Source organism: Protopterus annectens, chromosome 17.part0 (assembly GCF_019279795.1).
Source record: "Protopterus annectens isolate FY-2018-M chromosome 17.part0, PAN1.0, whole genome shotgun sequence".
Lineage (NCBI taxonomy): Eukaryota > Metazoa > Chordata > Ceratodontiformes > Protopteridae > Protopterus > Protopterus annectens.
This window is the reverse complement of record NC_056751.1, coordinates 57,801,303-57,828,832: the sequence shown is the minus strand read 5'-3', so window position 1 is coordinate 57,828,832 and position 27,530 is coordinate 57,801,303. Positions and strand designations below refer to the sequence as shown.

The 27,530-nt window shown below is 41.1% G+C and overlaps 1 protein-coding gene across 2 annotated transcripts in view; it reads right to left on the bottom strand.

Annotated features, from left to right (window-relative positions):
* Positions 1–27,530, bottom strand: part of RBPMS (RNA binding protein, mRNA processing factor) — a 1,623,413-nt gene that overhangs the window by 859,279 nt on the left and 736,604 nt on the right. For both annotated transcript variants that reach the window (XM_044059084.1, XR_006363155.1), the window contains exon 3: positions 20,265–20,303. In XM_044059084.1, coding sequence (XP_043915019.1) covers positions 20,265–20,303 — 39 coding nt within the window. The remainder of the gene's footprint in view (positions 1–20,264; positions 20,304–27,530) is intronic.

Sequence of the window (27,530 nt, the reverse complement as noted above, 5' to 3'; positions counted from 1 at the left end):
GTTATGAGACATGCAACATGAACAAATCTATGAAGGCATGGACATGCTGCGGATGGCCACTAACTCCACAGCACTCTGCAACAATGTCAAGATGTTCACAAACATGCGCTGCCTGACCAAAACTAGTTAATGTACAAACATACTGGTGAAATTTAAAATGGAATCATTTGAATGTCAGGTTGCAATGAATGTAGAAATACTTTCTCACTGACATTTCTTTCTCTACCAACTATTAATAAAAGAAAGGTAAAAAAAATGAGGACAAAAAACGATCAGTCACATTTGAATGAATGTCACCAAATGCAGACATAAGCAAAAAGGTGAAAATGTCATGAATAAATATTGCTGCCAACACCTAATTCATTTATATGACATTAGAAATAGTACAGTTGTGTACACTTAAAGTAAAAAGTCCAAAAACCAGCGAATAACAACCACTGAAATCAGTCCACAAAAATAATCTGCTGTAATAGGTGGTAGGATCCAAAGAGAACTTCACAGCACAGTTTAAAAGCTCAGTAAATTGTTTTAACAGATGTCACTGAAGAGATTTCCAGACCGATTGCACTTTCGATGTCAGCTTTAATGCCTCCTGCATTTAAAGCTGACGTCGAAAGTGCAGTCGGTCTGGAAATCTCTTCAATGACATCTGTTAAAACAATTTACTGAGCTTTTAAACTATGCTGTGAAGTTCTCTTTGGATCCTACCACCTATTACAGTGGATTCTTTTTGTGGACTGATTTCAGTTGTGTACATTTACCATAAATGTAGATATTCAAGTTTATTCACTGTTGCAGTCATCCCATTTGGGTTATCTGTCTGCAGGTAGCCCTCAGCTGGCCTGAATACCAGAGTCTTTGGATTTCTGCTTTGGATGCTGTCGCTTCTTCCATGACGTCAGGTCGTCAGGGGTATAAAACATGCAGCCGACACCATTACATCAGTTTTTCTTGCCCCAGATGTCAGGTGCCTCCACAATAGGAAGCAATTATATGGTATGGTAAACCCCCATCAAAAAGCAAATACACAAGAAAAAAATAAATATACCAACAAGAAGGAAAGGTAGAGCCAAGAGAAGTCAGGGGGCTGGAGGGAGGGTAACCAGGACTGCAACAATGAATACATTCGAACATCTACATTTATGGTAAGTGTACACAACTGTACTATGTTCTTCGTGTTTCACTGTTGCAGTCATCACATTTGGGTTGATTCCCAAAGCTAAGGAAGGGAGGAGGAAGTTAAAGAGCATTAGGGCCAGCTATTAAGCCCTGCAAGACTGCAGTGGCAAATCCAGCTCTGGATTTAGAAAAGATAGGCATGTGGTAATGCTTGGCGAAGGTATGTACAGAGCTCCAGGTAGCAGATTCTAGGATGTCCATGGTCGGGACTCCTCTGAGAAATGCCGCAGAGGTAGATGCAGTCCTGGTGGAATGTGATCTTATTCCTTATAGGGTAGGTTTCCTATGGTGCTTGTAGCAGAAATGAATGCAATGGGCTATCCATTTTGAAATGGTTTGCTTTGAAATGGCCTTCCCCCCTGACGCTTCAGCAAAGCCAACTAGCAGCTGTTCAGATTTTCTGAGAGGCTTAGTCCTGTCCAAGTAGAATCTAAGTTGTCTGTGCACATCCAAAGAGTGCAGTATTCGTTCCCCTTTATTTTGTGGATTAGGGAAAAAAATTAGGCAAATGAATGGACTGATTTAGGGCCACAGCAGACACCACCTTGGGCATAAGGAAGGATTAGTCCTGAGGGAAACCCTGTCCACATGGAAGATAATGAGGGGTTCCACTGCCATGAGGGCCTGTAATTCAGACACTCTTCTTGCTGAAGTGATGGCTAGAAGGAAGGCTGTGTTCCAAGAAAGGAATTTCAAATCTGCTGTTGCAGCTGGCTCAAAGGGGGGAAGAATGAGCTTTTCCAATACAAAGTTAAGGTCCCAGGTTGGAGTGGGAGCTCTCCTGGGGGGGTCTTACATTTTTGGCCCCCTAAGGAATTGTTTTATCAAGGGGTGAGAGAAGAGGGGTGGCTCAGTATTATAATGTGCTTAAATGGCAGAGGCATGAATTTTAATTGACGAGACGGATAGACCCTTGTGGAGCATTTCTGTTAAGTACTCTAGAATATGAGGTAAGCTGGGCACTGTTGTGCCCATCCCCTGAGCCTGGCTCCAGGAACAGTATCTTTTCCACTTTTCAGCATAGGAATTTCTAGTACTAGGCCTCCTTGCCTCCAGAATGACATCCAGCACCTGCTTATTGAGGGATGCTAGAGAAGAGCTCAAGGAATTAGCTAGGCTGCAAGGTTCAGGGTTTGAAGCTGAGGGTGCAGAATCTGGCCTTCCTGCTGGGACAGCAGGGAAGGGGTCTGAGGCAGGTGCCATGGTTGTAGCAATGACATACTGTGCAAGAGGGGGTACCAGTGCTGGTGTGGCCAGTCTGGTGCAATCAGTATTGTCCTTGGCTTGTCCTGTTTGATCTTTAGTAGAACCTTCGAGAGGAGAGGCAGAGGGGGAAAGGCATAAACCAAAAGTCTTTCCCAGGTAAAGGACAGGGCATCCACTTTCCAAGCTTGACTGTGGGGAGTTCTTGTGCAAAATTTGTTCAATTGGTAGTTCTGAGGGGAGGCAAACAGGTCTACCTCTGGAGTCCCCCATTTGTTCCTCAATAGGTTGAATATTTTGGGTTCTAGTTTCCATTCATGTGGGTCCATGAGATTTCTGCTTAAGTTGTCTGCCAGTGAATTTAGTTTGCCTGGCAGAAATTGTGCTTGTAGGTGTACTTGGTAGCTCAAGGCTGTGTTCCACAGAGCCATGGCTAGCCTACAGAGAGGGTACGAGTGGGTTCCCCCCTGCTTGTTTATGTACCACATAACTGTGGTGTTGTCTGTCTTTACCAATAGTTGTCCTGGAAGAATACGGTCTTTGAAGGCTGTCAGAGCATTCTGTACTGCTAACATTTATTTTTGATTGATATGCAGGTGCATCTGTCTCGGGTTCCATTTGCCCTGAATGCACTGCCATGTGAGCCTCCCATGCATAGTCTGATGCGTCTGTTGTTAGGGTTTGGGTGGCAGGGGGTAGAGTGAAAGGGAGTCCTTTGTTGTGGTAGCAGGCCTCTGTCACCAAAGGAACTCTGTCTTCATACAAGGAATACAAACAAGGCAAGAAACTAAATAAATCCAAGAACAGGTTCGAAAAACCATTTCACCAGTAGCCATCCCTTTCATCAAAAGAGGTCAGTCATTAAGGGCCAGTTAGTGAAGGCCTCTAGAATGACCAGTTTGGACAAAGACTTTTCTGATGAATGTGCTGTTTTAAAAAGCATGTTTTTGCACCGTGGATACCCAGAGCCCCTCTTGGATGCCCTTATCCAAGAGGTTACAACTAAGAGAGTGGATAGGGTATACATTCCTTTACTTAGTGCTAAACCCCTACTGACACCATTCAGTACGCACAATGTAGTGGAAGAATATTCAGACACCACTAGTAGAGCATTGGTTAGTGAGGACAAGAATGTTACATTGTCCTTTATCAATACATTCAGTTCACACAGTTACTCATGTTCGGACATATTACAGAAAAATTGGGACCTGTTTAAGATGCACCCTAACATTTAGATTAAAGTAGGTGGGACCGCTAGAGTGACATTTAGAAGAGGGAAGAACCTTAAAACCCTCTTAGAATAGCAATACACCCCACTAGTATGGAATACTGGGATGAATAAATGTCAAAATTGCAACTATTGTAAACTTGTAGAAGTCACTAATTCATTTAAGGTTAACGGTACAACTTATAAATTGAAAGGCAGATTCAACTGTAATTTGTCTTTTGTAGTTTACTTGGCTAGGTGTACATTCTGTCCTGCTTTCTATATAGGAAAGACGGAGCGGAGGCTCCGTGACAGAATTTATGAACACCAATATGCTATGAATAAATGTAAACTGGAGAATGCGCTAGCTAAGCACACTATTTCTAATAATGAACATGCTTTTAAATTTATTATCATTGATCAAGCCAAGTATGATAGTAGGGGTGGCCCTAGACCACTCAAACTTGGAGAACTTGAATTAGCTTGGCAAGTGAGACTGAATGCCTACAATTTTCCTGGGTTGAATGACTCATGCTCAATTAGTAGCATTCTCAAACTAAAGAGCTTGCAGAGATGAGTCACGTTTTGTTAAAAACATATATTATTTCTGTCAAGGGTTGGGTTATACAAAATAACTTTTAATGTTTTTACCTTTGTGTATTGTGGTCACTGTCATAGACATGTTTACATACTTTAATGTGTTTATATAATTTACTGTTGTTTTATTACTGGTTATCAGCAGTTGTCACTTTAATTTTAAAGTGTGTTTGCTTAAGTAGAACAAAGTGATACAATTGGTGAATGCTGATCACCTGTCTTACTTATAAGGAAGGTTTTTTATTGCTGAAACTGTTTCGGACGAAGTTTGCTATCAGGCTGATGAAAAGCGCTTTAAACAGTGGAATAAATAGTGTTATTTGACTCTTCTCGGACTGTGTTGCTGGTTTTTCGAACCTGTTCTTGGATTCATACAAGGAATGATAGAAATCATTGTTTCCAGGTCCTGAGAATGTTGACACCATAGGCTTTTTAGATACCATTGGAGTTCCCTCATATGCAGTCTTGCATATAGAATTAGTAGAATGCAAAAGGTCATGAACCCCAGAGCTTGCAGTATTTTCCTTGCAGATAGCTGGGGTTTTGTGGCCAATAGTTTGAAGTAGGTTGTTAAATAAACTTGTTTCTCCGGAGTGAGGGATGCCATCTGGGAAGTTGTGTTCAAGCTTGCTCCCAGGAATACAATTTGTTGGCAGGGTACTAGGTAAGATTTCTTTTCATTGATGGTGTACCCCAGTGAGGTTAGAAGTTTCTTTACGAATGCCAGGTGTTGTAATAGCAAGTCCTGGCTTTCTGCCTGAATCAGGCAATCGTCCAAGTATGGGTAAATGTGAATATTTCTCTGTCTGCAAAATGCAATGGCTGAAGCTAGACACTTTGTGAACACCCTGGGCACAGTAGATAAGCTAAAGGGAAGTGCAGAGAACTGAAAGTGCATGGAGCACACCCTGAAACGTAGGTATTGTCTGCAGGATCCTCTTATTGGGATGTGCAAGTAAGCTTCCTTTAAGTCTAGGGTTGCCAGCCAGGCATCCTTGGCTAGCATAGGAAGAAGCTGTTGAGTTAGGATTTTGAATTTTGGAACCACCAGAAAGGTGTTGAGAATAGATAGGTCCAGGACAGGATGCCAGGTGTCGTCTTTTCTGGGTACCAGAAAAAGTCTTGAATAAAAACCTTGTCCCCTTTGTTCTGCTGGGACAGGTTGAGTAGCCCTGATACTGAGAAGAGAGAGAACCTGCTGTTGGGCCTCTGCCCATTGCTTTGGGGGTAGGTCTGGCCAACCATTTGGGGTTGGTAGTGAGTGGAAGTGGAATCTGTATCCTTGGGAAACTACATTTAAAACCCATTTGTCCTGGTTAATGAGTTCCCAGTTTTTTGCATGCAGGGCGAGCTTTCCTCCTAAGGGAGCAGGTAGTTGAGCAGGTAGTTGAGCAGGGCTTGGAAGGGTTAAGGTTAAGTCATTGTGCCATTTTTTCGTAGGGGGGTGGCTTACTATTCCCTGCTTTGGAAGTGGGAGCCCCCCACTGCTTAGATCTGTGCATAGCCTGAGACTGTAGCCTAGGTGGTCTGCTGTTCCTGCATTTGGACTGAGAAGGCCTGGAAGGGACTGGAAAAGATCAGTTCTTTGAAGGCCAATGCCTACTAAATCTGGAAGGCTATACTTGTAGTAAATCTTTAACAGTTTGCATAGATTTAGCTTTTTCCTCCATCCTTTTGAGGACTTCTTCTGCTTTGTTACCAAAAAGGCAGTCTTGGTTTAAGGGAGCATCCAGTAATTTAGCTTTAACATGATCTGGCAAGTTTTGTTCCTTAAGCCAAGCATGCCTTCTAAGTACAGACCCAGTGACAACAGTCCTGTAAGATGCTTCTAAAGCATCAAAACCACATTGCAAAGTATGTTTACCAACCTGTTCTGCAGAATGCATTAAATCTTGCAATTCTTTGTGTTGAGCATAGTCAGGAATCAACATCATTTTCTGCTGCTGATACGTTAACATATGAAACTGGCAATTTAAAGCCCTAATGGCCAAAGTAGCAGAAGTGTATACCTTCTTACCCCATCTGTCTAAGGCTCTAGAATCTCTATTAGAAAGGGTAAGATTTTTGGCAGCAGTAGCCTTAATGCCTTTTGGGCCTTGGCAAATGGTCTCTGGATCTGCAGAAGGATTCTTGAAGAGGAACTTGTGAGAGTCAGGTACTCTGTAGTACCTGCCAGGTTTTCTGGGAGCTGGAGGTAAAGTGTCTGGGGTAAGGCTAGATTCCAAAAAATCATCATCTACAATGTCCAGAATGGGAGGGATAGCTAAAGGCCTGTGTTGAGGCAGGAGTAAAAATTCCCTAAGTCTCTTTTTGGACTCAGAGTAATCCTGGCTTTCCCAGCGGAAATGCTCCCAAGAGTATGCCAGGTTTCACCAAAAGAAAAATTTTCTGGAGGGGAAGCAGAGGGAATGGAATCCTCTGCATCAGAATCCTCATAAGTAGATAAGGCAAATCCCAGTAATCAAAAGGAGCAGAAATATCAGATTCCTGATCAGAAGGATCAGAAAGAAAATCATTTCTAGGTCTCTTAGAGGGGGAAGGCTGGCTTCCCCTAATTAAGGTAATAAGGTCTTCAGCCATTCTAAGTATTTGTTTTTGACGCATATGGGCCTGAGCCTGCAATTTGGTTATCGGTTTTCTAGGCGTAGTGCGAAAATTTTTTGCCTGAGGAATTCGGAACTTCTGGATGGCGTCTGTCTAATATGAATGTCTATAGGCCTGACTACACCCTCAGAAGCCGGTACCTGCACAGCGGCTCCAGACCCATCCAAGGTAAAGACATCCGCAGGTTCCATTGTCGAAGAAGCATCTCGCGGCATTCCAGACTCCGAATAGGTCTCCGTAGAGGCCTGTGAATCTGAAGTAGCAGGTGTCAGGGGCTGTGAAAGCACCTTACTTAGTACTGGTGGACTGGTGACTAGCTTAATGGAAGCATCGTTGGCAGTTTTGGACCTATGCGGTCTGTCTCTGTCTTTATCCTTACTTTTTTTGGAAGATCAGTAGTCGGATGGCTTAAAGCCATTTCGGAGTACGTAGATTGAGTACAAAAGTAATTGGCTGCAAAAATAGCCTGATGACGAATAGTTCGGGCATTGAAAAAGGCACAAAACTGACAGCGAGGGATGTTGTGGTCTGGGCCCAAACAGGGAATGCAGTAAGAATGAAAATCTCTATGAGGTATTTGCTTTCCACAGGTAAGACAATTGTTAACTTTTACTGACATCGGTTAGAGCAAGAAAAAGGATCCCCAATGGGGTACTTATCTTTTTTGAAGACTTCGGGTCTGAAACTCGAAAACAAAAATTTCAGGAGACGGCCGGCCGGCACTTGTGAACTGCTTCTGCTTCGGTCACTGCACGGCAAGAAAGACTGATGTAATGGCGTTGGTTGCATGTTTTATATCCCTGATGACCTGACGTCATGGAAGAAGCAACAGCATCCGATTCAGAAATCCGAAGACTCTGGTATTCAGGCCAGCTGAGGGCTACCTGCAGGCAGATAACTCAAATGTGATGACTGCAACAGTGAAACATGAAGAACATTATCTATTACTAATTATGTAATGTACTATGTGTTTGCATTTAAGAAAAATAGGGTGTGACCCAGCATCTGTGGTTACACCAAACTTGTCAATGTTATCAATACCTGGTCTAATCAGCTTGCTAGTTAAAAAAAAAAAAAAAGGTTTGGTCAAGGTAATGTCACACCCAACAGGAAGTGGTTCTAACCCTGGTTAATGCAGTCCCCACCATACTTTCCTCATTCTTGTTCTGGCATTTCAAACAATGGCAGTACCTAGAAAGGCATAAGGCTGCACTTCTGGATGGCCTGAGAAACAGACCCTAATCATGATCTACCTTCTGCATGACTCATACCTGGAGAAGATCCAGGCACGTACACTTACCAGCACTTGGAAGAAAATCAATATCTGGCAGGAGTTGAGTGACCACCTGTCAACTCTGACAGGTATAACCCACCCCGTTAGCAGTGTCTTCACAGGTATAATGACTTGAAAAAGCTTAGTGCTGACCAAATGGCTGAGTGGATTGATCAGGTTTTGGTGAGAAAGCCAGATTTCTACAAAAAGACAATTTTTAATACATATACAGCTGAAAAAATATAGTTTCCCTGCCAAATGTACATTTGTCTGACAAACACAAGGGTGTGATATAATATTGATGGTATAGATGGCAGAATGGTAGATATATTTCAAAGTTATGGGGTAGCATGAACCTTGTCTCTAGTTGATTATCGCTGTTGAAGTCACACCCTGACCCCATGTGTAAAACTGGAAAAACGGGTTGTGGATGGCTGGATGGATGGAACATTGATACAGGTAAGTAGAGTTGAGGGGTGACAGTGTGTGTGTGTGTGTGTGTGTGTGTGTGTGTGTGTGTGTGTGTGTGTGTGTGTGTGTGTGTGTGTGTGTGTGTGTGTGTGTGTGTGTGTGTGTGTGTGTGTGTGTGTGTATTTGAGTTAGGGTTAGGGCCAGGGATGTATGAATGGGTGTTGTGTGTGAGTTTGTGTACTTAAGGTTAAGAGTTAGGTTAGGGGATAGATCTGTCATTGTTTGTGTGTGTTTGTGAATGCTTGTGTATTTGAGTCTGTCTTGTGTAGTGGCAGTGTTACAGGAAGGTTTTAATGGCATTAAGGTGTAGGGTTAGGGTTGGGAAGGGGCAGTGTTAGGGTTAGTACCCATTACTAAGGTGTTGCAGGGTGGCAGATAGAACAGAGATTTATTATACTGTGTCCTCCACATCTCTGGAATAAACGTCTCCTTCAGGTTAAGCAGTGGCACACATTATCATCCTTTAAGCAGAACCTGGAGGAATGGACGGGCATTAACAATTTACCTCGAGACTGATTAGCCTAACCCTCCTTCAAAAGCAGGTAGAGACGGAATGTGGGTATTGGCAAGGTGTTAATGGTATGAGCCTAAATTGCCTTATGACTCCTTTGAATCCCATAAAAAACCTTATGTCTGCACCAGGATTTGCTCTAACAAATGGGATAATGCGGCAGTAAGAAAGATTGCTTGGAAGGAATTTCTATTGTTTCCTGTTGAGCGAAAACACATTCAGCTGTTTTTCTTTTCTTTTTTTTTTCTTGAGAAGTGCACCTGCTCTGTTTTCTCCAGCATGGAAAAGTAATCAATGCTTTGGTGAATTCTACTACAGCTCTTCATATAAGAACTGCAGCTACGCACTGACACTTGCTCAGCCCTCTGACCAGTACCTCCTCAGTATCTAAGAACTTTCCACAATGATGCCCCAACCATCCATACAGATTGGAATCCCAAAATCCAGAAAAACACTAAAAACCCAGAAATGGAAGACAACACGGAGACAGACCAAGAGAAAACTGGTCCAAACATGACTAGTCAGGATACTACTATCTCATCTGACCAACCAGGGAGTCAGTAAAGGCACAACTACTAGAAAAAAGAAGCTCATCAGGATGTACAGGCATGACCTGCTCTTGACAAAACCAAACTGGGCTGGATCCAGCTTCTTGAAGGTTTTCTACATCATTGTTTCCATGCCTTTACATATCAGACTAGTCAGGCTTGCGGGTCCTTAGTTACCCAGGTCTGTAAATTGCCATTCCTTTTGCAGAGGGGTAACAATTGTAGTCTTCCATTCACTTGGCACAAATGCTATCTGAAAGTTATGGTTAAATCGTGATTCTAGTGGTCCTGATAGGTCTTGTTTCATGCTATTAAGGAGGCATCCTGGAAAATTATCAAGGAGTTGCTTGTTTAGAATGATGAGGGAGTTTTTACATTGTACTTCCTAATTTTTGCCATGCTTTTCTTCCTTTAGGTAGCTTGTTTTTTGAGTTTGTCCTGATTCCAGGTAAGTACATATGTCTCAATATAGCTATTAACGTGATTGTACAAAGCTTCTGTGAACAATTCTGCATAGGTAGTGCTGGCCTCAGGGTTTGGGGGAGGCTTGACATTTTTCCTGAATATCACTTAATAGTAACATGTTTGCCTTAGAATAATTCCTAAAAGTTCAGGGATTAGCTCAGGTCTTGGGTTTTACTTTTATTTTAATGAAGACAGCTTTATGGTCTGACCTGACCAGTGAGGACATTACACTGGGAATGCAACTTTTCTCCATGTTTGTGAGGACGAGGTCAAAATGCTAACACCCCTAGTCCAGGAATCTCTGGGCCTGCATGTTTGGTGTCATGTATGGTTCCAAGTTTACTGTGGAGTAGTTAAATTTGCCCACAAACATTGTGTTGGTTTGAATAGGGTGTGTCTACGGTGCATTTAAGTATGTGTTGTGGGTTTCCTGGGTCACAGGCAGGGATCTACAGCTTGCAAGTATATGGTATGAGACTTTGTATATGGTAATTTGGACATGGGGGCATTGCACTCTTTGGCCAGCTAGGTATGTTTGTTTTTGATATAATCTGAAACACCTCCACCTTTTGTTCTTTCCTGTATAGTAACTGGTCTGAATGTGTGCAAGGAATTATAGTCCTGCACTGCCAGGGTGCTCTCTACAGCTTTAAACCATGTCTCAGTAACTGCACGTGTCTACATTCTACAGGATGAGGAGAGCTTGCAGGGAGTAGAGTTTCTTGTTTAGACTCCTAGCACTGAACAGTAATATCTTTAAATTTTCTTAGGTTCATTTTGCTATGTCAGAAAGTTTTATCAGGTTGGCAATGACAATATATGAAAGCTTAGAGGGTAAAGGTGCAGACTATCTCTGGCAAAGGAGTGTGGTCTGTCAACCATATCCGCCCAGGCTGACACATACTGTACAGTGTTGAACAACACCAAAATTAAAGCAATTATTAAAGTAAATTATCTCCTGTTCAGTGCTTTTAGGCATCTATTTTGTGGTTTCCTAACACCTGGGCTCCAACCCAGTCAATTCATTAAGAGGGTTAAAAGTCTGCACTCTTGTGGCAGGATTTTCATCTATCTGAGCTGGGAATTGTTAGTGTAAAACTTACTGTGTGTTTATCTGATTGGTCTGAGGGCAAATCTAGTTTAAACATTGCTTTTTTCAGCTTGTATATAAACCTCATGTTTGTGTGGCACTGCGCTTCACTCAGTAACAGTTAGTGGTGCCCTATATAGTCGCAAGCAGCTAGAAGTTGTATTATTCCTTATAAGAACCACCTCTGATATTTCCCACAGTGTTGTGCTGCTCAAGGAGCAACTGGTTTGCGAGCTGAGCAGCATTACCACATTCAGTTAGCTTTAGATTACACTATTACAGAACCCAAACCTATAAGTATCCTCTCTCTACCCAAGGAGCAAAATGGTTTGCATGCTGAGCAGCATTGCCACATCAGTTAGCTGTAGAATAGACTACTTAAAGCAGCCAAACATCTACCAGTTGAAAAGACACCCCCCCCCCCCATTCTATTCCCTTGTAAATCACATATTAAGTACCAGAAACCATGAATAGGCACTTCCCTGCTATCTCTGCAACCAGCTTGGTCAACATGGGCATGATGAGGCAATTTCTTCATGTTTACTGACAAACACTTAATTCTGGAACAGACAAATATAGTATGTGAGAGATGTAGCTACACAATGTCACTGGAGGCAAGACTCTCACATATGGACACAAAACATATCAAACATCTTATCAGGGACACAAATACAACACTCACCACACTAAGGACCAGGCACATAGACCAACATATATGGAGGTACTCACATTTGACTTACCAAAACCTCACAGACCTCACAGACATTGTCCTGAGCAACTCCACATGCACAAAAGTAAGACAACTCCCACCACAACATGTAAGATGTAACACTACACAACCCAGTATTTTGGTCATAGGAGACTTCATTGTGAGACACACTAAAGTCCCTCTCACCAAGCTGAATAAGGAGAAGGTCACATTTAGTTGCCTGTCAAGAGCCAGGACTTGCTAGATTACACAAGCACTCAGATCATTAAACCACAAGTACCAGTATGTCTCATTAATAGTCCATGTGGGCATAAATGACCTGAGACTTACCCCTGGACTACTTAAAGACAGACATGATTGAGCTCTCAGAATATGTGTCGCAGGCTGGTATGAGTCTAGCATTGAGCAGCATTCTACCTTCTTCAAGGATAATGCTTCAACACCAACAGAAAATGACTGACTTTAATAATTGGCTTAACTACTGTGTCTTTCCAAAGGGGACCAATATTTGTCCTCCTGGGAGAACATGACTGACAAGCCATACTGCTTTGCCAGGGATGGTGTTCACCTGTTGCCGCTAGGCTTTCAAGTATTGGCCAAATCATTATCTGCCCTTATAGTGCCTTTTTTAGGCATTGCCAAACATGTAAACCTTCCAAAATAGCAAAATCTACTCACAATAAGGTAAAGGTATTGCTGTTCAATTTCAATGCTAGATGTCTCAACAAAAAACTACACAACCTGGAAACACTCCTCACCCTGGTGAATGCTGATGTCTGTGCTTAAATTGAAACATGGTTCAAAGCCATGGAAAGCACCCCGTCACTACAAGGCTATAATGCCTTCCATACATTCAGACCATGTACTACGAATGAAAGGACAAAAGGTGGAGGTGCATCAATCTACATAAAAGATAAGTGTACCTCAAGACTGGTCAAACAATATGACATGCTTTAACTACTCCATGTCCAACTAACCACAGGTAAAATCCCTTACCATGTCCTTGCTAGTTATAGGTCTCCCACCATGACCCAGGAAACCCATAGCTCATAACTGAATTTACTAAAATATCTTACCATTCAGCCCAATACCATACTCATGGGTGATTTTACCTATGCCTCTGTTAACTGGGAAGCTTACATGACCACTAAATGCAGGCTCAAGCTTTTCTAGACTGCCCTGGAACCGCTAGTGTGCACTCTCACTAGGGATACATATATCATAGACTTGGTGCTCACAAACAGGGAGGAGCACTGCACCCCCAAGTGTAATGTTCTTACTGGTTAGATCAGATCACAAAGTGGTCTCCTTTGAAATAATTATAAAGCTAGAACCCCCTATCTAACTGCAGAATATTTAAGAACTTTTCTAAGGATAACTACCTCCTATTACGTGATGGTATAGGTAATTTCAAAGCTCCCACAAACCCAGAAAATATGGAGGCCTATGCAGACGTGTATACCAAAGCACTGTTCAACTATATAAACAGTTGCATGGAAACAACAGTACCAGACCAAAATAAACTTCAGTCACACTGCAAAAACAGGCCACCCTGATATAAATAACTTGTTACAACAAAAGGAAGAAAATCCTGTACAGAAGTAGGAGAGGATGTGCACAACAGTGGAAGAAACTCTCCCATTAGTTTAAACAAGCAAATCAAGGGACTAGCCTTCAAAAGCAAATTCTGAGCCAAAAATACCCTCTCAAACAAAAGATAACCATAAGACATTTTTCAGTTATGTCAACAATCTTAAGGTGAACGCTCAACAATGTGCAGAGTTAGTTGTAGATGGCACCACCTATACCCAGCCAAGAAGATATAGAAAATCTGGTGGCTGCTAAATTCAGTTCAAATTACACTCTTCCAGTCACCACCAGTTACCACTAAGGAAATACCCCTCATCATTCCTCTACCAGTTATCACAAAATAACAGGTTGCCACTGCATTCTATGAAACTAAAAACACAGCCTCAATGGGTCCTGACAACATCCTATGATACCTCTGAAACAGCTTGAAACACAACTTATCAGGCCCACTAGGATCTCTAGTTAATGATAGCCCCCAGACAGGCTTTGTTCCTGGAGAGTGGAGAGTGGAGGACAGCAATGGCCATCCCTCTGCATAAAGTGGGACCATCAACAGACCCAGGAAATTACAGACCCATATGCCTGGCTAGTCTCATATGCAAGACCATGGAAAGAACAATCATGGACCTGATAAACAATGGCACAGGAAATCTCCAAATATTGGCCCCAACCAGTTCAGTTTTGCCAAGGGTAGGTCATGCCTGCTTAGTCTCGCGGACTTCTTTGAGAAAGTCACCAAGGCCATGAATGCGAGTAAAACAGTATATACAGCCTACCTTGACCTGGCTAAGGCATTTGACACAATTCCCCACTCAGGTATTGTGGACAAACTCACAAAATAAGGCATAAATCCCTACATCACCAGATGGAAAGCCAACTGGCTCACAGAAAGGACACATTGTTAGAGTAGAAGAATCCAGATCCAGCAAGAAGCCATTTGCTAGTGGCATTTCACAGGGCTCACTAGCTCTCCTGTTTGGAATATGCTTCTCTAAAGTCAAGCAGACCTTTGGTTGACCAATTTTGCTGATGGTTGCAAGTTGGGGGCAATCACTGAATCCCCCATTGATGTAAATATACTTCAGAAAGGTCTGACTCTGGTGCCAGAGCCATGGCCATGGCCTAAAATCTAAATACAAAAAATGCACAATTATACCTTTTGGGAAGTGGAATACCCCTGCAAATTCCAACATTAATGGCACACCCCTATGAGTGGGTCCAGTGGTGAGAGATCTAGGTGCACATTTGACCACTATGTGTCCATGATGGTGAGGAAGTACTTATATGTGATACAGCTGATCAGTAAAGCCATGGCATCCAGATCCAAGGAGGCTATAGTTCCACATGCTTGGCTTTATTAGACCAATAATGGAGTACAATACACTTTTTGGTATGTACCTCACCGTGCATTTTCAACAACTGCAGTGGTCTCCAACGTTCTCTACAAAAAAAAAAATAGGTGTAAACAACATGTCCTATATGGATCACCTAAAATCCACATCCCTTTACTCTGTCATTTACTGACTATTAAGGGGTGATCAATGCCTGACCTACAGGGCATTCTTAAATCTGGTCCTGATGGAACTGTTGCACATTCACAAAATAAACAGCACAAAGATTAGCCAATCCAAGGATCTAAACCTGGCCTGTGATATGAACAAAATATTATGGAGGTACAGATATGTGTGTCAAACATTACCCCTTCAATGGAACAGGCTAACTATTGATGTGAAGCAGAGTCCCCATGACTGTCTTCAAATGCAGTTTGGAATGGATGGGAATCATAAATTCACTGCTTTGGTTGAGCTTATGTCGCTTATGGACACTTATAGCCAGGAACAGTCTGCAAAATACCCAAAGGCATACAGACATACCTAAGTCATCTTCTAGCACTTAGTTATTGAAAATCTCCGTAAATCCAGGTAATCACAGCTAGGCTTGTAAGGGCTCTTGAGCTGTTAGCCTGGAAATCTCCTATGAACCTACCTTGTGGCATCATCCTTGGAGAAAGAAGAACACTGCACAATGCTAGTCTTACATTCAGTCCAAAAGCTCCATCATGTTTCTCTTCACATAGTCCAAAGAGGTACATCTCAAGTCATCTACAACTTCATGGACCATGACTGAATCACACTGGCACTTATGGTTTAATGACCTGAGTGCATGTGTGGTTTGGTAGATTCTGACCACTGACAGACAATTAACTGTGACTTTCTTCTTACTCAGCCTTGTGAGTGGGACATCTCTTTCTCTCACAATGGAATTTCTAATGACCAAAATATTGGGTTGCCTGGTGGTTTGCCTTATGGACTTAGAAGTTGAGACACCATGAGATATGGCTGTATGTGTCATAGTTGTTGTTTTGGCAGATGCATTTGAGATTGCTGAGGATACTTATTGCAAGTGCATCTCTGGGAGGCCTTTAGGGTTTAGGAAGATTACATTTAAGAATCAAAGCATATGTGGAGCCTATGTGTCTGGTCTATACTATGTGTGGTGAGTGTAGTGTATGTTTCTGACAACCTGTTTGATGTTACAAGCGCTTGTATTGACAGCCTTGCCTCCAGTGACATTGTGTAAGTACATCTTTCACATACTATATCAGTTTGTTTAAGAATTAGGTAGTCATCAGTAAACAGGAGCAAGTGCTACATTGACTCAGAATGCCCATATCTACCAAACTGGCTACAGATATAGTAGAAAAGTACAAATCCAAGGTTGCAGAATCTAATTAATGGACCTACAAAGGAATGGTGCGAGAAGGGTTTACAGCTGGCCAACTTGGGTGCTGTAAGAGTATAGACTGCGATCAAGACTATTTAAGAGTAAACTCATTGGGGAGTGCTCTTCAATGTACAGACTACTCACTTTTTGTGCAACTAAACACTGAGGAAATTTTAGAGGTAATTTTATATGGAAACATTCAGTTCTAAGTGCCTAAGTCAATTCAGGGCACTGCTAACTGCCACTGAATGATGCCAAGCCTCCTGTGAATGTTACATCTTTATACAGGCTCAGAAAACCTGGAAAAAAGAAAAACGGCCCTCTGGCCAATCACAGTAAGCATGTCCTAAGGTTTCCTCAGTGATTTTCAGCACAGAATGAGACCAGGCTACTCTCTACTACCATTAGCGTGCAGACCTAACCTTTCTAATTTTAAATCACTGAAAAAGCCCAAACGTGGAGTAAATAATCAACTTTAACAGTAATCCAAACTGAAAGTGCAGAAAATAATCTAACTCAAGCAGCAAACACTTAAAATAGGCAAGAATGCAGAGTTCAACCGTTTAAATGCAGTTACAAAGACAGCAGCACTCTAAAATGGTTTAATATGCACTTTTTCCTTTTCTGACCAGAAACAAACAAGTAACACTAGTCCCAAGCTGCTTCCTGAGAAGTAGTAATAGCACAAATGTTTATTGGTTCAGTACACTTGCAATGGTCTTCTCCTAGTAGAAATCCTAGACAGAACCTACAGCAGGTGGAGAGAACGGTAAGCCAAGCTGCACAAAGGCGCTGAAGAGGTTCTCAACAGAACTGCAGCCAGTGCGCCCAGTGAACTCTCATACACATTCTACTGTCAAAGACCAGCAACATGTCCCTCTGATCCCTCTTTCACCAAGAGCATGACAGCTCCTAAGAAGCAACATTTAGACTTTCCAGTGACTGGTAATTGCTAGCAATGCTAGGAAATAATGTCTCTCTGCTCCTCTCACCAGAAGCAAAACATAAGCAATAATCCCAAGGTGATTTCTGAGAAGCAGTTCCTAGGCTCACTAGTGATTCATAACCTAGGCCCAGTTGTTACAGATTTTAATAGTAAACTTGGAAAAAAGGATTAATACTCAAAAAAATTGTGGTGTGTAATGAGATGACATGAAACAGAAGAAGATGCAAACCTTAACAGTCTAATACGAAAGCCTTCCCAATTGATGTCTCACTGTCAAGTAGAATGAGCACATGATGTCCTCCTAATTAACTAAGCAGGTTCACTGACATCATTTCATAAATTCACAATACACAGTGTCTCCCAATGTACATCGGTATATGCAAAGTCACTGCCACCAGACTGTAAATCCCCGACTTTGTTATTTGTTTGTACTTGGGTCCTTCAATGACAACTCTACCTGGTACTAGCCCTGGTTTGGCAAAGGAAGTGTGCTGATGGGAAACTTAAACTTGTCTCATCAGTGCTCGTGTGCCCTTTCCAATGTAATCGTTCCTTTACCAATATCTACGTTTCCATTGTTCAGTCCAGCTTTATCCTTCAGCATCTTTATGTTACTCTCTTGTCTTTAGTAAAGTATACTAAATTAAATGCTTATTTCTGTACAGTTATGTATGCATTTGTAATTTACACATTTGGCTTGGGTTCCATTACGGAACACCTACAACCTTTTAATTTTCTGGTTCCTGATGGTTAACATACATTGTGACTGCTAGCCTCTGCAATATTTTCTTGAATTGATTATAATTTTTATATTATGTACCGCTATATTTAAATTAAGGAAATACACCAGGAGGTTGAAGCAATGGTAGTGACAGTGACTAACAAGATCATGATCCAGTCTCAGGCAAAATAAAATTGGGCTCATACAACAGTTTGATGCATCATCTGCTGAGTATAGATATAAACTGATGTATGCGTTTTGAGCACTGAAGAAGGAAACCTTTCCAAGACACACAAAAGGAAGAGGTACAGACACAATGACCAGCTACAAGTAACTGTACACCATTATTGTACAATTGTCCCTCAGTCCTGGCAAAGGAGCACCATGCATGGTCCAAAGGGGCTGTGCATGCATGAAGCATGGAAGTTTAACAATGTTAAGGCACATGTGATGGGACACAAAATAAATTAAATTAGGCATTTGTCAATTACTAGCTCCAGTTCCCAGAACTGAACTTTGACAAATTGTTAGTAATCTCCAAAGTCTTTACCACCACTAGACTATAAAACAACTACTCTGGTAAAAGAATTATCATAAATTCTGATAAAAATACCATGTTTATTAGAGCAATAAAGAACATAGAAAATCCTGCTTGATGCACTCTAGTGCAGCTGTTTTCATACTGTCATACTGTTGATCATGCTACTTAGCAAACACTTTAAATAAATGAAGCACAGGCATTGTATTAATTTAACTTTACACACATTGCAAGTGTTGCAGATAGGAATCCATATTTCCCTCCCTCTCTACGGTCCCAAACGTTTATACACCAACTTCATGGTCATACAGCAATAGAGAAAAGTGAAAATGACCACAAGCAGAGCAGACTAATAAGGACAAAATAATTCAATTACATTTAGATTAACTGTAATAAAATAAAAATGATTAGAAGAAGTTGCTAAATCCACACTCCAGCAAGTATAGGGCAGCCAAATTTAAAATGTTGATGGCAATGGCTTTCCTTGTTTCAGGCATTAGCAAGTTGGGGATGGTGAATAAAAGAAAGGTTTGAGATCAAACCACATGCCAAAGTATTTTTGTAGACTGATTTTGTTGATAAATGTGGGTTACATACTTCAATAGGCATTACTTTTTTAAGCTGAAGGGAAGTCCTAATTAACATCATGACTTTTTGTGTGACTTTATAACTCATTTTTGTTCAAGCAGTCAGTTCTAAATGTAGCAGATAAAGAAGAGAAAGGAGAAAGGACATCCACCTACTTCTGAACTAGAAGTCAAATTACCTTTTATACTAGTTAATAGCTTTAGCAGCAAAAGCCCTGGTCCATACCAAGAAGCACTGCACACAAGAGTTTGAATATAGGACCTCTGGTTTCAAGATGTTCTACCTCACTAAGCTACTGAAGAAGCTGAGAGCTGACCTTGGTGCTGAAGCATTATTTTTCCCTCACACAAATGTGATACTCACAAACAGAGGAAGGGTATCAACACACATTACCTCAAGGAGAACTTCTACATTGCTATGCTTCTGGATTTGGGGCAGGGTATTTATCTCCAAAGCTTGTAAATGATGCAACAGTTCATTGGAGATATGGTCCAAAAACTTGCAGATGTGTGCACCCGCCTCGGTCTCTTTATCTGGTTACTTGAAAACTGTGATGGGAAAAAAAAGTGCTCCTACACTAAATATAGATAAGTGGATGACATGATAAAGCAATGGGTGGCCATGGTGGTGCAGCTGTTAGCATTGCTGCCTCACAGAAAGAGGTTCTCTGGTTCGATTCTAGGCTGCTGTGCCTTCTGTGCAGAGTCTGCATGTCCTCCCTGCTGTTGCATGGATTTGCTCCAGTTTCCTCCCACATCCCAAAGACATGCTGCAGATGGATTGGACACTCTAAATTGGCCCTAGGTGTCAGTGTGTGTGTGTGTGTGTGTGTGTGTGTGTGTGTGTGTGTGTGTGTGTGTGTGTGTGTGTGTGTGTGTGTGTGTGTGTGTGTGTGTTTTTTTGCCCATAGAGTAATTTTTATAACCCATAACAGTGCAAAAAATATCTTGAGTCTACTTTCTCATGTAATACAGGGTTCACTTTTAACTTACTGTCAAATGAAGTTTTTCTTAGATGTAACCAATATAAGGTCACTGACTAAATAAATTTATATCAATAATTTTCATATCTTGACTAGAAATATAAAGGAAGTAGTAGGAACAACATAATGCTATTTATAATTATCAGGTAACCACATTCAGGATCAGTTTTCGACAGTACTATGCATATAACTGAGATTAAGATACACATCATGATTCCACTTGTCCTGTTGAACTACTTACAGTGCTAAAACCATTGGTAGTAGATGGACAATACATAAAAACGACCATCAACTGTAGGGATATGTGTTATGTCTTACCTGCTTTGATGTTAGCTTTATAAGAGATCCTTCATAACCCTGCAAAAAAAATCATATAAGTTATTCAAAATGCTGAAAACATTATGCACATTCATAACCATATTTAATGACTGTTTTAAAACACAGTATTCTTCATTTAATAATAAGTTAATAAAAAATTTGGGCCTGTATGGAACTGATCTCCACCCTCCCTTTTCATGGTTGATATAGCTTGAACAGAACTGCCTGCCAGCTGTCCATCATAGTGCTTATGGAGATTACTTATTTTATTTATTTATTTACATTTGTTGGCCGGTAGTGTCCGACTGGATGTAGGTCCATTTTCAGTGGAGGCTCGGGGAGAAAAGCTCCACAGTTAAAATATACAGACAGTAGTTACATTGGATTTACGTAGCAATTAACAATTTGATCAACATAGCAATTAACAATTACAAACATAGTTACAGATGAAGAACTTAGTACATCAGTAGACAACTAGAATCTTTATCATATGCAAAGTACATAACAGACATTAACAATTGTTACAATAAGAAGTTCCTTCTGTATAGTAAGTAGTTAGGCTTATGAGCATCTGAGCTTGCTATAATCAAGGTAGTTAGTGGGGTGGAAACATATCTCTCAACCTGGAAACATCAAAAATCTGGACAAGGCCCATGAAAAATAGGTACAAATCGGTACGCTGATTAACATAACATTTGCATACACAATTATGTAACCCCACCCACCTTAGTTGACTTGTGGGATACCAACTTTCAAACGCAAACTGAAGAACAGACAACCAAAATATGGCACCAGAGTCCCCATGCAGCCATTCCACTGTCCCATTACCTGGCTATTTCACCCCATTTACCATAAACACTAATGTGTGCATACTGCTTTACTTCTACAATGATTATTTGGATTTTATTTTTACATTTTATAGCACAATGCACAAACAGTAATAGACTTCTGAGAAACAAAGCAATACTGTCTCACAATGAAAGCAGACTTAGCATTAAAATGTTTCTGCCCTTGAAACTCACATTCATTGAAACAGCATTGAAACCTGTACCACATCCAAAGAAAATGCATCTGCCCAGTGGTAGAGGATAAAGATTACCTTTGGGCTGTTTTCATATCATAGACGCCTTGCACACAAAAGAAACCTATGTGTTCTTTGATACACCTTCCTGACTTTATTAAATTATATTCCTTGTATAACACAGCACACTTGTTAGACTTACAGCGCATTTTTAATTTATTGTTTGAATATTTTTCCAGTAGGCAATGAAACAAAATGCATGATGAACCAATAATGACAAAACTGTCCAATTCAGATAATTTCCATCATAAAAGTCATATATATATATATATATATATATATATATATATATCACTCTTTTGGACAGCAAATGCCAAGACCATTACATGTCAGGAATTAAGAGACATGTGAACATTATGGCAGGTGAAAACATTTCGAAAATATGCTGTTATTAGATTAAACCCAATTCACTTGCTTGCTTACTTCACACTGGCTACATAATTTATAATTTATGATAAAATTATAAATGTCTGCTAGAATTACACTGAAGGAAATAAAGCAAAACTTAATGAGGTGCAGAGAGACAAAACGTCTTGAATCACCATGTCCAGGTATAAGCATGAATGAGACCTGCACAATATACCTCTGAATAAATAGTTTTAGCCACTTTTATTTTAGCAAATTGAGTCACTCTAACTGAAGAGGCAATGATACAATTTTATATGTAAAATTAAATTCTGACTATCAGTACACATTTATCTGCATTTTATTTATGCACTGGAAAGATTTTGACAGGTACAGATGCAGGAGGCACAACATAAGCTGTTTTAGTAATTTTCTAGATAACTGTTATTCTGTATAGTTTAAGACCTGCCTCGTGCTTTTTTTCATGTGACCTTAAATACTTATGACAGGTATAAATATCTCCAACATATTCATGCTAAAGTGTAGAAGCAGACCTGCCCAGTGAGCGTACACATATATCTACCACCAATACACTTGCAGAGGTTCTGAAATCTAAAACCAAGAAATCCTCAGCTGTATCTCAGAGGCATAAACTCAATTAAAAAAAAAAAAAAACAGCCTCTTAAATGTAACATAACTGACTGACATCAAACCATCCATACAAAATCAACACAGCATACAGTCTTAAGTTGAAAGCATGTTTTGTGTGTGTGTGTGTGTGTGTGTGTGTGTGTGTGTGTGTGTGTGTGTGTGTGTGTGTGTGTGTAGTTTTCAAGTTTGGAGAGACTGTGCCAGAACTAAAAAATGTTGCAAGATCCCATGTTACCATCTGTGCAGCAAAGCAGTTAGGGCAGAGAGGCAGAATTTTGCATGAAAATGAAGGAATTATAACAAATGCATACCGTTCATTACACACACACCTTTTCCAAATCAATGGCAGCAACTTTGTACACACACCTCTTTCCTAAACGGCAGCATAGACATACCTTTCCTAACATTTAGCAAGGCAGCAGGTTCGTAAATGGCTCTTCCCAGCTCAAAACCTTTCCAGGGCAGCAGCATTCAGCAAGGCAGCAGCTTCTTAAATGGGAAACACCTCTTCCCCACTCAAAACCTTTCCCAGGCTTTATCTTTGTAAACAGCTCACAGCAGCATAATTCCAGGCTCTCTTGCACGCATATTGGGCTTGAGCAAGCTCAAATTCCGACAGGCTGGCAGGCTGCTGATGTCATCACGCATGGGATGACGTCAGCTCAAAAAGCCAGGAAATCAATTTTTAAACTAAAGCACCAGGAAATTTGGAAATGAAGGGGTGTCACTCGGGAATTGTGGCACCCCATTATTTGGACCCCAAAACTCAGTAAAAACAGAGTGATTCGGGATGGTTAGGAGGTCTGGGTGGAAAGAAAGGTAGTGGGTGGATGGGGTGAGTGATATTAAAGGGGGAGTTGCAAAGGCATAGCCAGCATGTTTTTAGGTGTGCTTTTAGCAAAGTTTTGAAGTGGGTGCATGATGGCACGGTGGTAATTGTGGGTAGGAGTTCCATAATTTGGCTATGCTGCAAGAGAATAGTGCTTCTCCAGCAGAGTTATTGGCTTTAGTGGCCTGTAAGTGATTTTTGTTGCTGGATCGTAGTGGTCTGGTGGTGCGACAGGGTTGGAGTAGATTTTGGAGGGATGGGACTTTTAGTGGATGGTTTACTAGTTTGTCGGTGAGTGTGAGTTGATACCATTGAAGGAGGTGAGGAAGTTCAAGCCAGCCCAGTTCAGCAAGTGAGAGACAGTGGTGACTATGGTAGGATGCCCCTGTGGTGAATTTGGCGATTTTGTTGTAGCAGGTCTCGAGCTTGTTTAGATTGCATTGCCTTAGATTGGTATATATTGGAGAGGCATAAAGTAGGGTGGAGATAAGGTGGGAATTTGCTACTGAAATCTTTGCTGCTTTTTGAGAAGTTGCTTATTTCCGTATAGCGCTCCTAGTTTTTTGTGGACTTTTTTTATACTCATGGATATGTGAATGTCAAATTTTAGTTTATTGTCTATTTCCACTCCTAGCAATTTGGTGTGTTTTGTTGGGTGTACAGTGGTGTTGTCGTTTGCTGTGATGTTAAAGTGAGAGTTGTTTTGAGCATGTCTGGTGGGTTGAAAGATGAGTAGTTTAGTTTTGTTTGGGTTGAGTATTAATTGGGCATCGGATAACCAAGTTTCAACAGAGGAAAAGGCTTTCTGTGTGACTTTTTGCAGTTTGGGTAGGGATCGGGCTGAGCAGACGATGGTTGAGTCATCTGTGTATTGTATGAATGTGTCATGTTTGGTGGCAGAGGCTAGATTACTGGTGAAAATAGAGAAGAGTTGGGGTCCAAGGATGGATCCTTGGGGAACCCCTACAGAGACAGGTAGTTGGGGAGATATGTCATTCTGCCATACAAAGGATTGTTTGCGGTCAGACAGGTAACTCTGAAACCAGTTGGTGACTGATTGAGAGAAGGACAGGTTATTGAGGACAGAGATGAGTGGTTTGTGTGGGACCATGTCAAATGCTTTAGATAGGACTAGGAAAGCAGCAGAGGAGAGATAGCCATTGTTTTTATGCTGAAGGATAGTGTTAGTAAAGGAGAGTAAGGCAGTGGTGGTGCTATGGTTTGGTCGGAAACCATGCTGAATACTGGAAAGGAGGTTGTTGGTAAGGAGATAGTCTGAGACCTGAGAGTGAATGCATCTCTCTAGTATTTTGGAGAGTGGCGAGAGAATAGCTAAATTAGTGTCATGATTGTCCTGCTCCTCTTCAAATGTCACTATGCAGGACAACTTTTTTCCAGATTTGGACCTCACAGCAACCCAGTGCTCATTTCCATGTCTTCTTTCCTGTATGATTGCCTTGGCCAGGTCACTCCCAAGTGACATAATCATGCATCACTGAATGTCTTAACTCCACAACCCCGTGGCAGCATATAAGGGTGCTCAAACCGCATAGAGCATTTTACCAATCCTCTACCTCCCAGGGGAAAATCTGGCATGTGAGTGGTCAGGCTTACCAAATGATGGCATGTTGACTCACCATCAGGCCAACATCAGTGAAGCATTTCAGAATTTAAAGCATATAAACTTTTTTCTGTCAGTATATTTGCACTGTCATATACTTTCCACTATAGATTTGCCACTATACTTTTTTCATAAAATACCGCAAAGATCAACATCTGAATAATGGACAATTACAAGTTAAGTGATTCGACTCTTGTAACAGCCTCCAACATATGAAATATATGAATATATAAACTATGGAAGGAAAAACACAAAGGCATATATAAGGAAAACAAAGCTATGTTTTAGCTCTTTGAATTAAACTACCAGCCCATGCTATGGCATCTAACATTATTTTGTACCATATTTTAGATCTATTCTCATAATACTTTGCAGACATTTCCAGGACAGTGTTTAACCGGAAATATAAACTACATTATATAATGAAATCTTAATTAACATTCAAAAACATGCTTGATGATTTGACAGAACAATCAGCATACTCAGGATAAACTGAGCATTACCAACTGAAAAAAAAGTCCAGCCACAAAAGAAAACGAAATAACAAAAAGAGTTCCTGCCATTTCAACTAATATAAATAAAGGTTACAATTAACATGCTGTCTAAACCAATAAATGGAGAAACAAAACTGTATCAGTAACATCTCCTAATGAAATATCCTATCCTCCCACACACCATTGTACAGCTCCTCATGACACATGAATAGTATATAGCTAACTTGTCCCTCAGATAAAAATGATGTGGAAACCGAAAATAAGTACCTTCATGCAAAAATATAACTTACAAATATACAAGATATTTATTTTTATTAAATAATGTTACTGTATAACAGCAATGTTGCTAGTGCCTATGCTCCACAAGTTGGGTGTGCGATGGATGAGAAAGAAAAATATTGGTGCGAGTTAGATGAAGTGGTAGAGAGTGTACCCAAGGGTGAGAGAGTGGTGATTGGAGTGGATTTCAATGGGCATGTTGGTGAAGGGAACAGAGGGGATGAGGGGGTGATGGTAGGTATGGTGTTAAGGAGAGGAATGCAGAAGGTCAGATGGTAGTGGATTTTGTGAAAAGGATGGACATGGCTATAGTGAATATATATTTTAAGAAGCAGGAGGAGCATAGGGTGATGTACAAGAGTGGAGGAAGATGCACATGGGTGGATTATATTCTATGCTGGAGGGCCAGTCTGAAGGAGAGCAGAGACTCCCAAGTGGTGACAGAGGAAAGTGTAGTTAGACAGCATAGGATGTTGGTCTGTAAGATGATGGTGGCATTCAAAAAGAGGAGGAGAGTGGGGGCAGTGCCAAGGATCAATTGGTGGAATTTGAAAAAGGAAAAAAGGATAACTGCAAGGTGGAGTTCAGGGAAGAGTTAAGACAGGCACAAGGTGGCAGTAAAGAGCTGTTAGATAGCCAGGAAGCCACAGCACAGGTGGTAAGTTAGGGAGACAGCTAGAAAGGAGCTTGGTGTGACATTTGGACAGAGGAAGGAGGACAAGAAGACCTGGTGGTGGAATGAGGTTGTACAGGAGAATGTACAGAGGTAGAGGTTGGTGAAGAAGAAGTCGGATTGTCAGAGAGATGAAGAAAGTAGAGAGGAGTACAAGGAGATGAGGCATATGGTGAAGAGAGAAGTGGAGAAGGCTAAGGATAAGGTATATGGCGAGCTGTATGAAAGGATGTACAGTAAGGAGGGAGAAAAGGACCTGTACTGATCTGCTAGACAGAGGGATGTGCAGCGGGTTGCGGTGATAAAGGATAACGAGGGGAACAGAGTGTGTTGAATGGATGGAAAGAGTAATTTGAGAAGCTGATGAATGAAGAGAATGAGAGAGACGGAGAACGCTGGATTATGTGGGGATAGTGAATCAGGAAGTGCAACAGATTAGCAAGGAGGAAGTAAGGACATCTATGTACAGGATGAAGAATGGAAAGGCATACCTATGGAAAAATGGAGGTGCTTAGGAGATATGGCAGTGGGGTGTTTAACCAGATTGTTTAATCGAATCTTGGAAAGTGAGAGGATGCCTGAGGAGTGAAGAGGAAGTGTATTGGTACCGATTTTTAAGAATAAAGGTGATGCGCAAAGCTGTAGTAACTACAGAGGGATAAAACTGTAAAGCCACAGCATGAAGGAATGGAAAAGAGTAGGGGAAGCTAGGTTAAGAAGGGAGGTGAAGATTAGTGAACAACAGTACAGTTTCATGCCAGAAAGAGCACTACAGATGTGATGTTTGCTCTGAGAGTATTGATGGAGAAGTATACAGAAGGTCAGAAGGAGTTGCATTGTGTCTTTGTAGATTTAGAGAAAGCATACGGCAGGGTACCTAGAGAGAAGTTGTGGTATTGTATGAGGACGTTGAAAGTGGCAGAGAAGTATGTAAGAGTGGTACAGGATATGTATGAGGGCAGTGTGACAGTGATGAGCTCTGCAGTAGGAGTGACTTATGCGTTCAAGGTGGAGGTGGGATTACATCAAGGATCAGCTCTGAGCCCTTTCTTACTTGCAATGGTGATGGACAGGTTGACAGATGAGATCAGACAGGAGTCCCTGTGGACTATGATGTTTGTGAATGACATTGTGATTTGTAGTGAGAGTAGGGAACAGGTGGAGGAGATCAGCAGGACTAAGACAGAATATGTGTGTGTGAATGAGAGGGAGGACAGAGGAATGGTGAGGATGAAGGGAGTAGAGTTGGTGAAGGTAGATGAGTTTAAATATTTGGGATCAACAGTTCAGAGT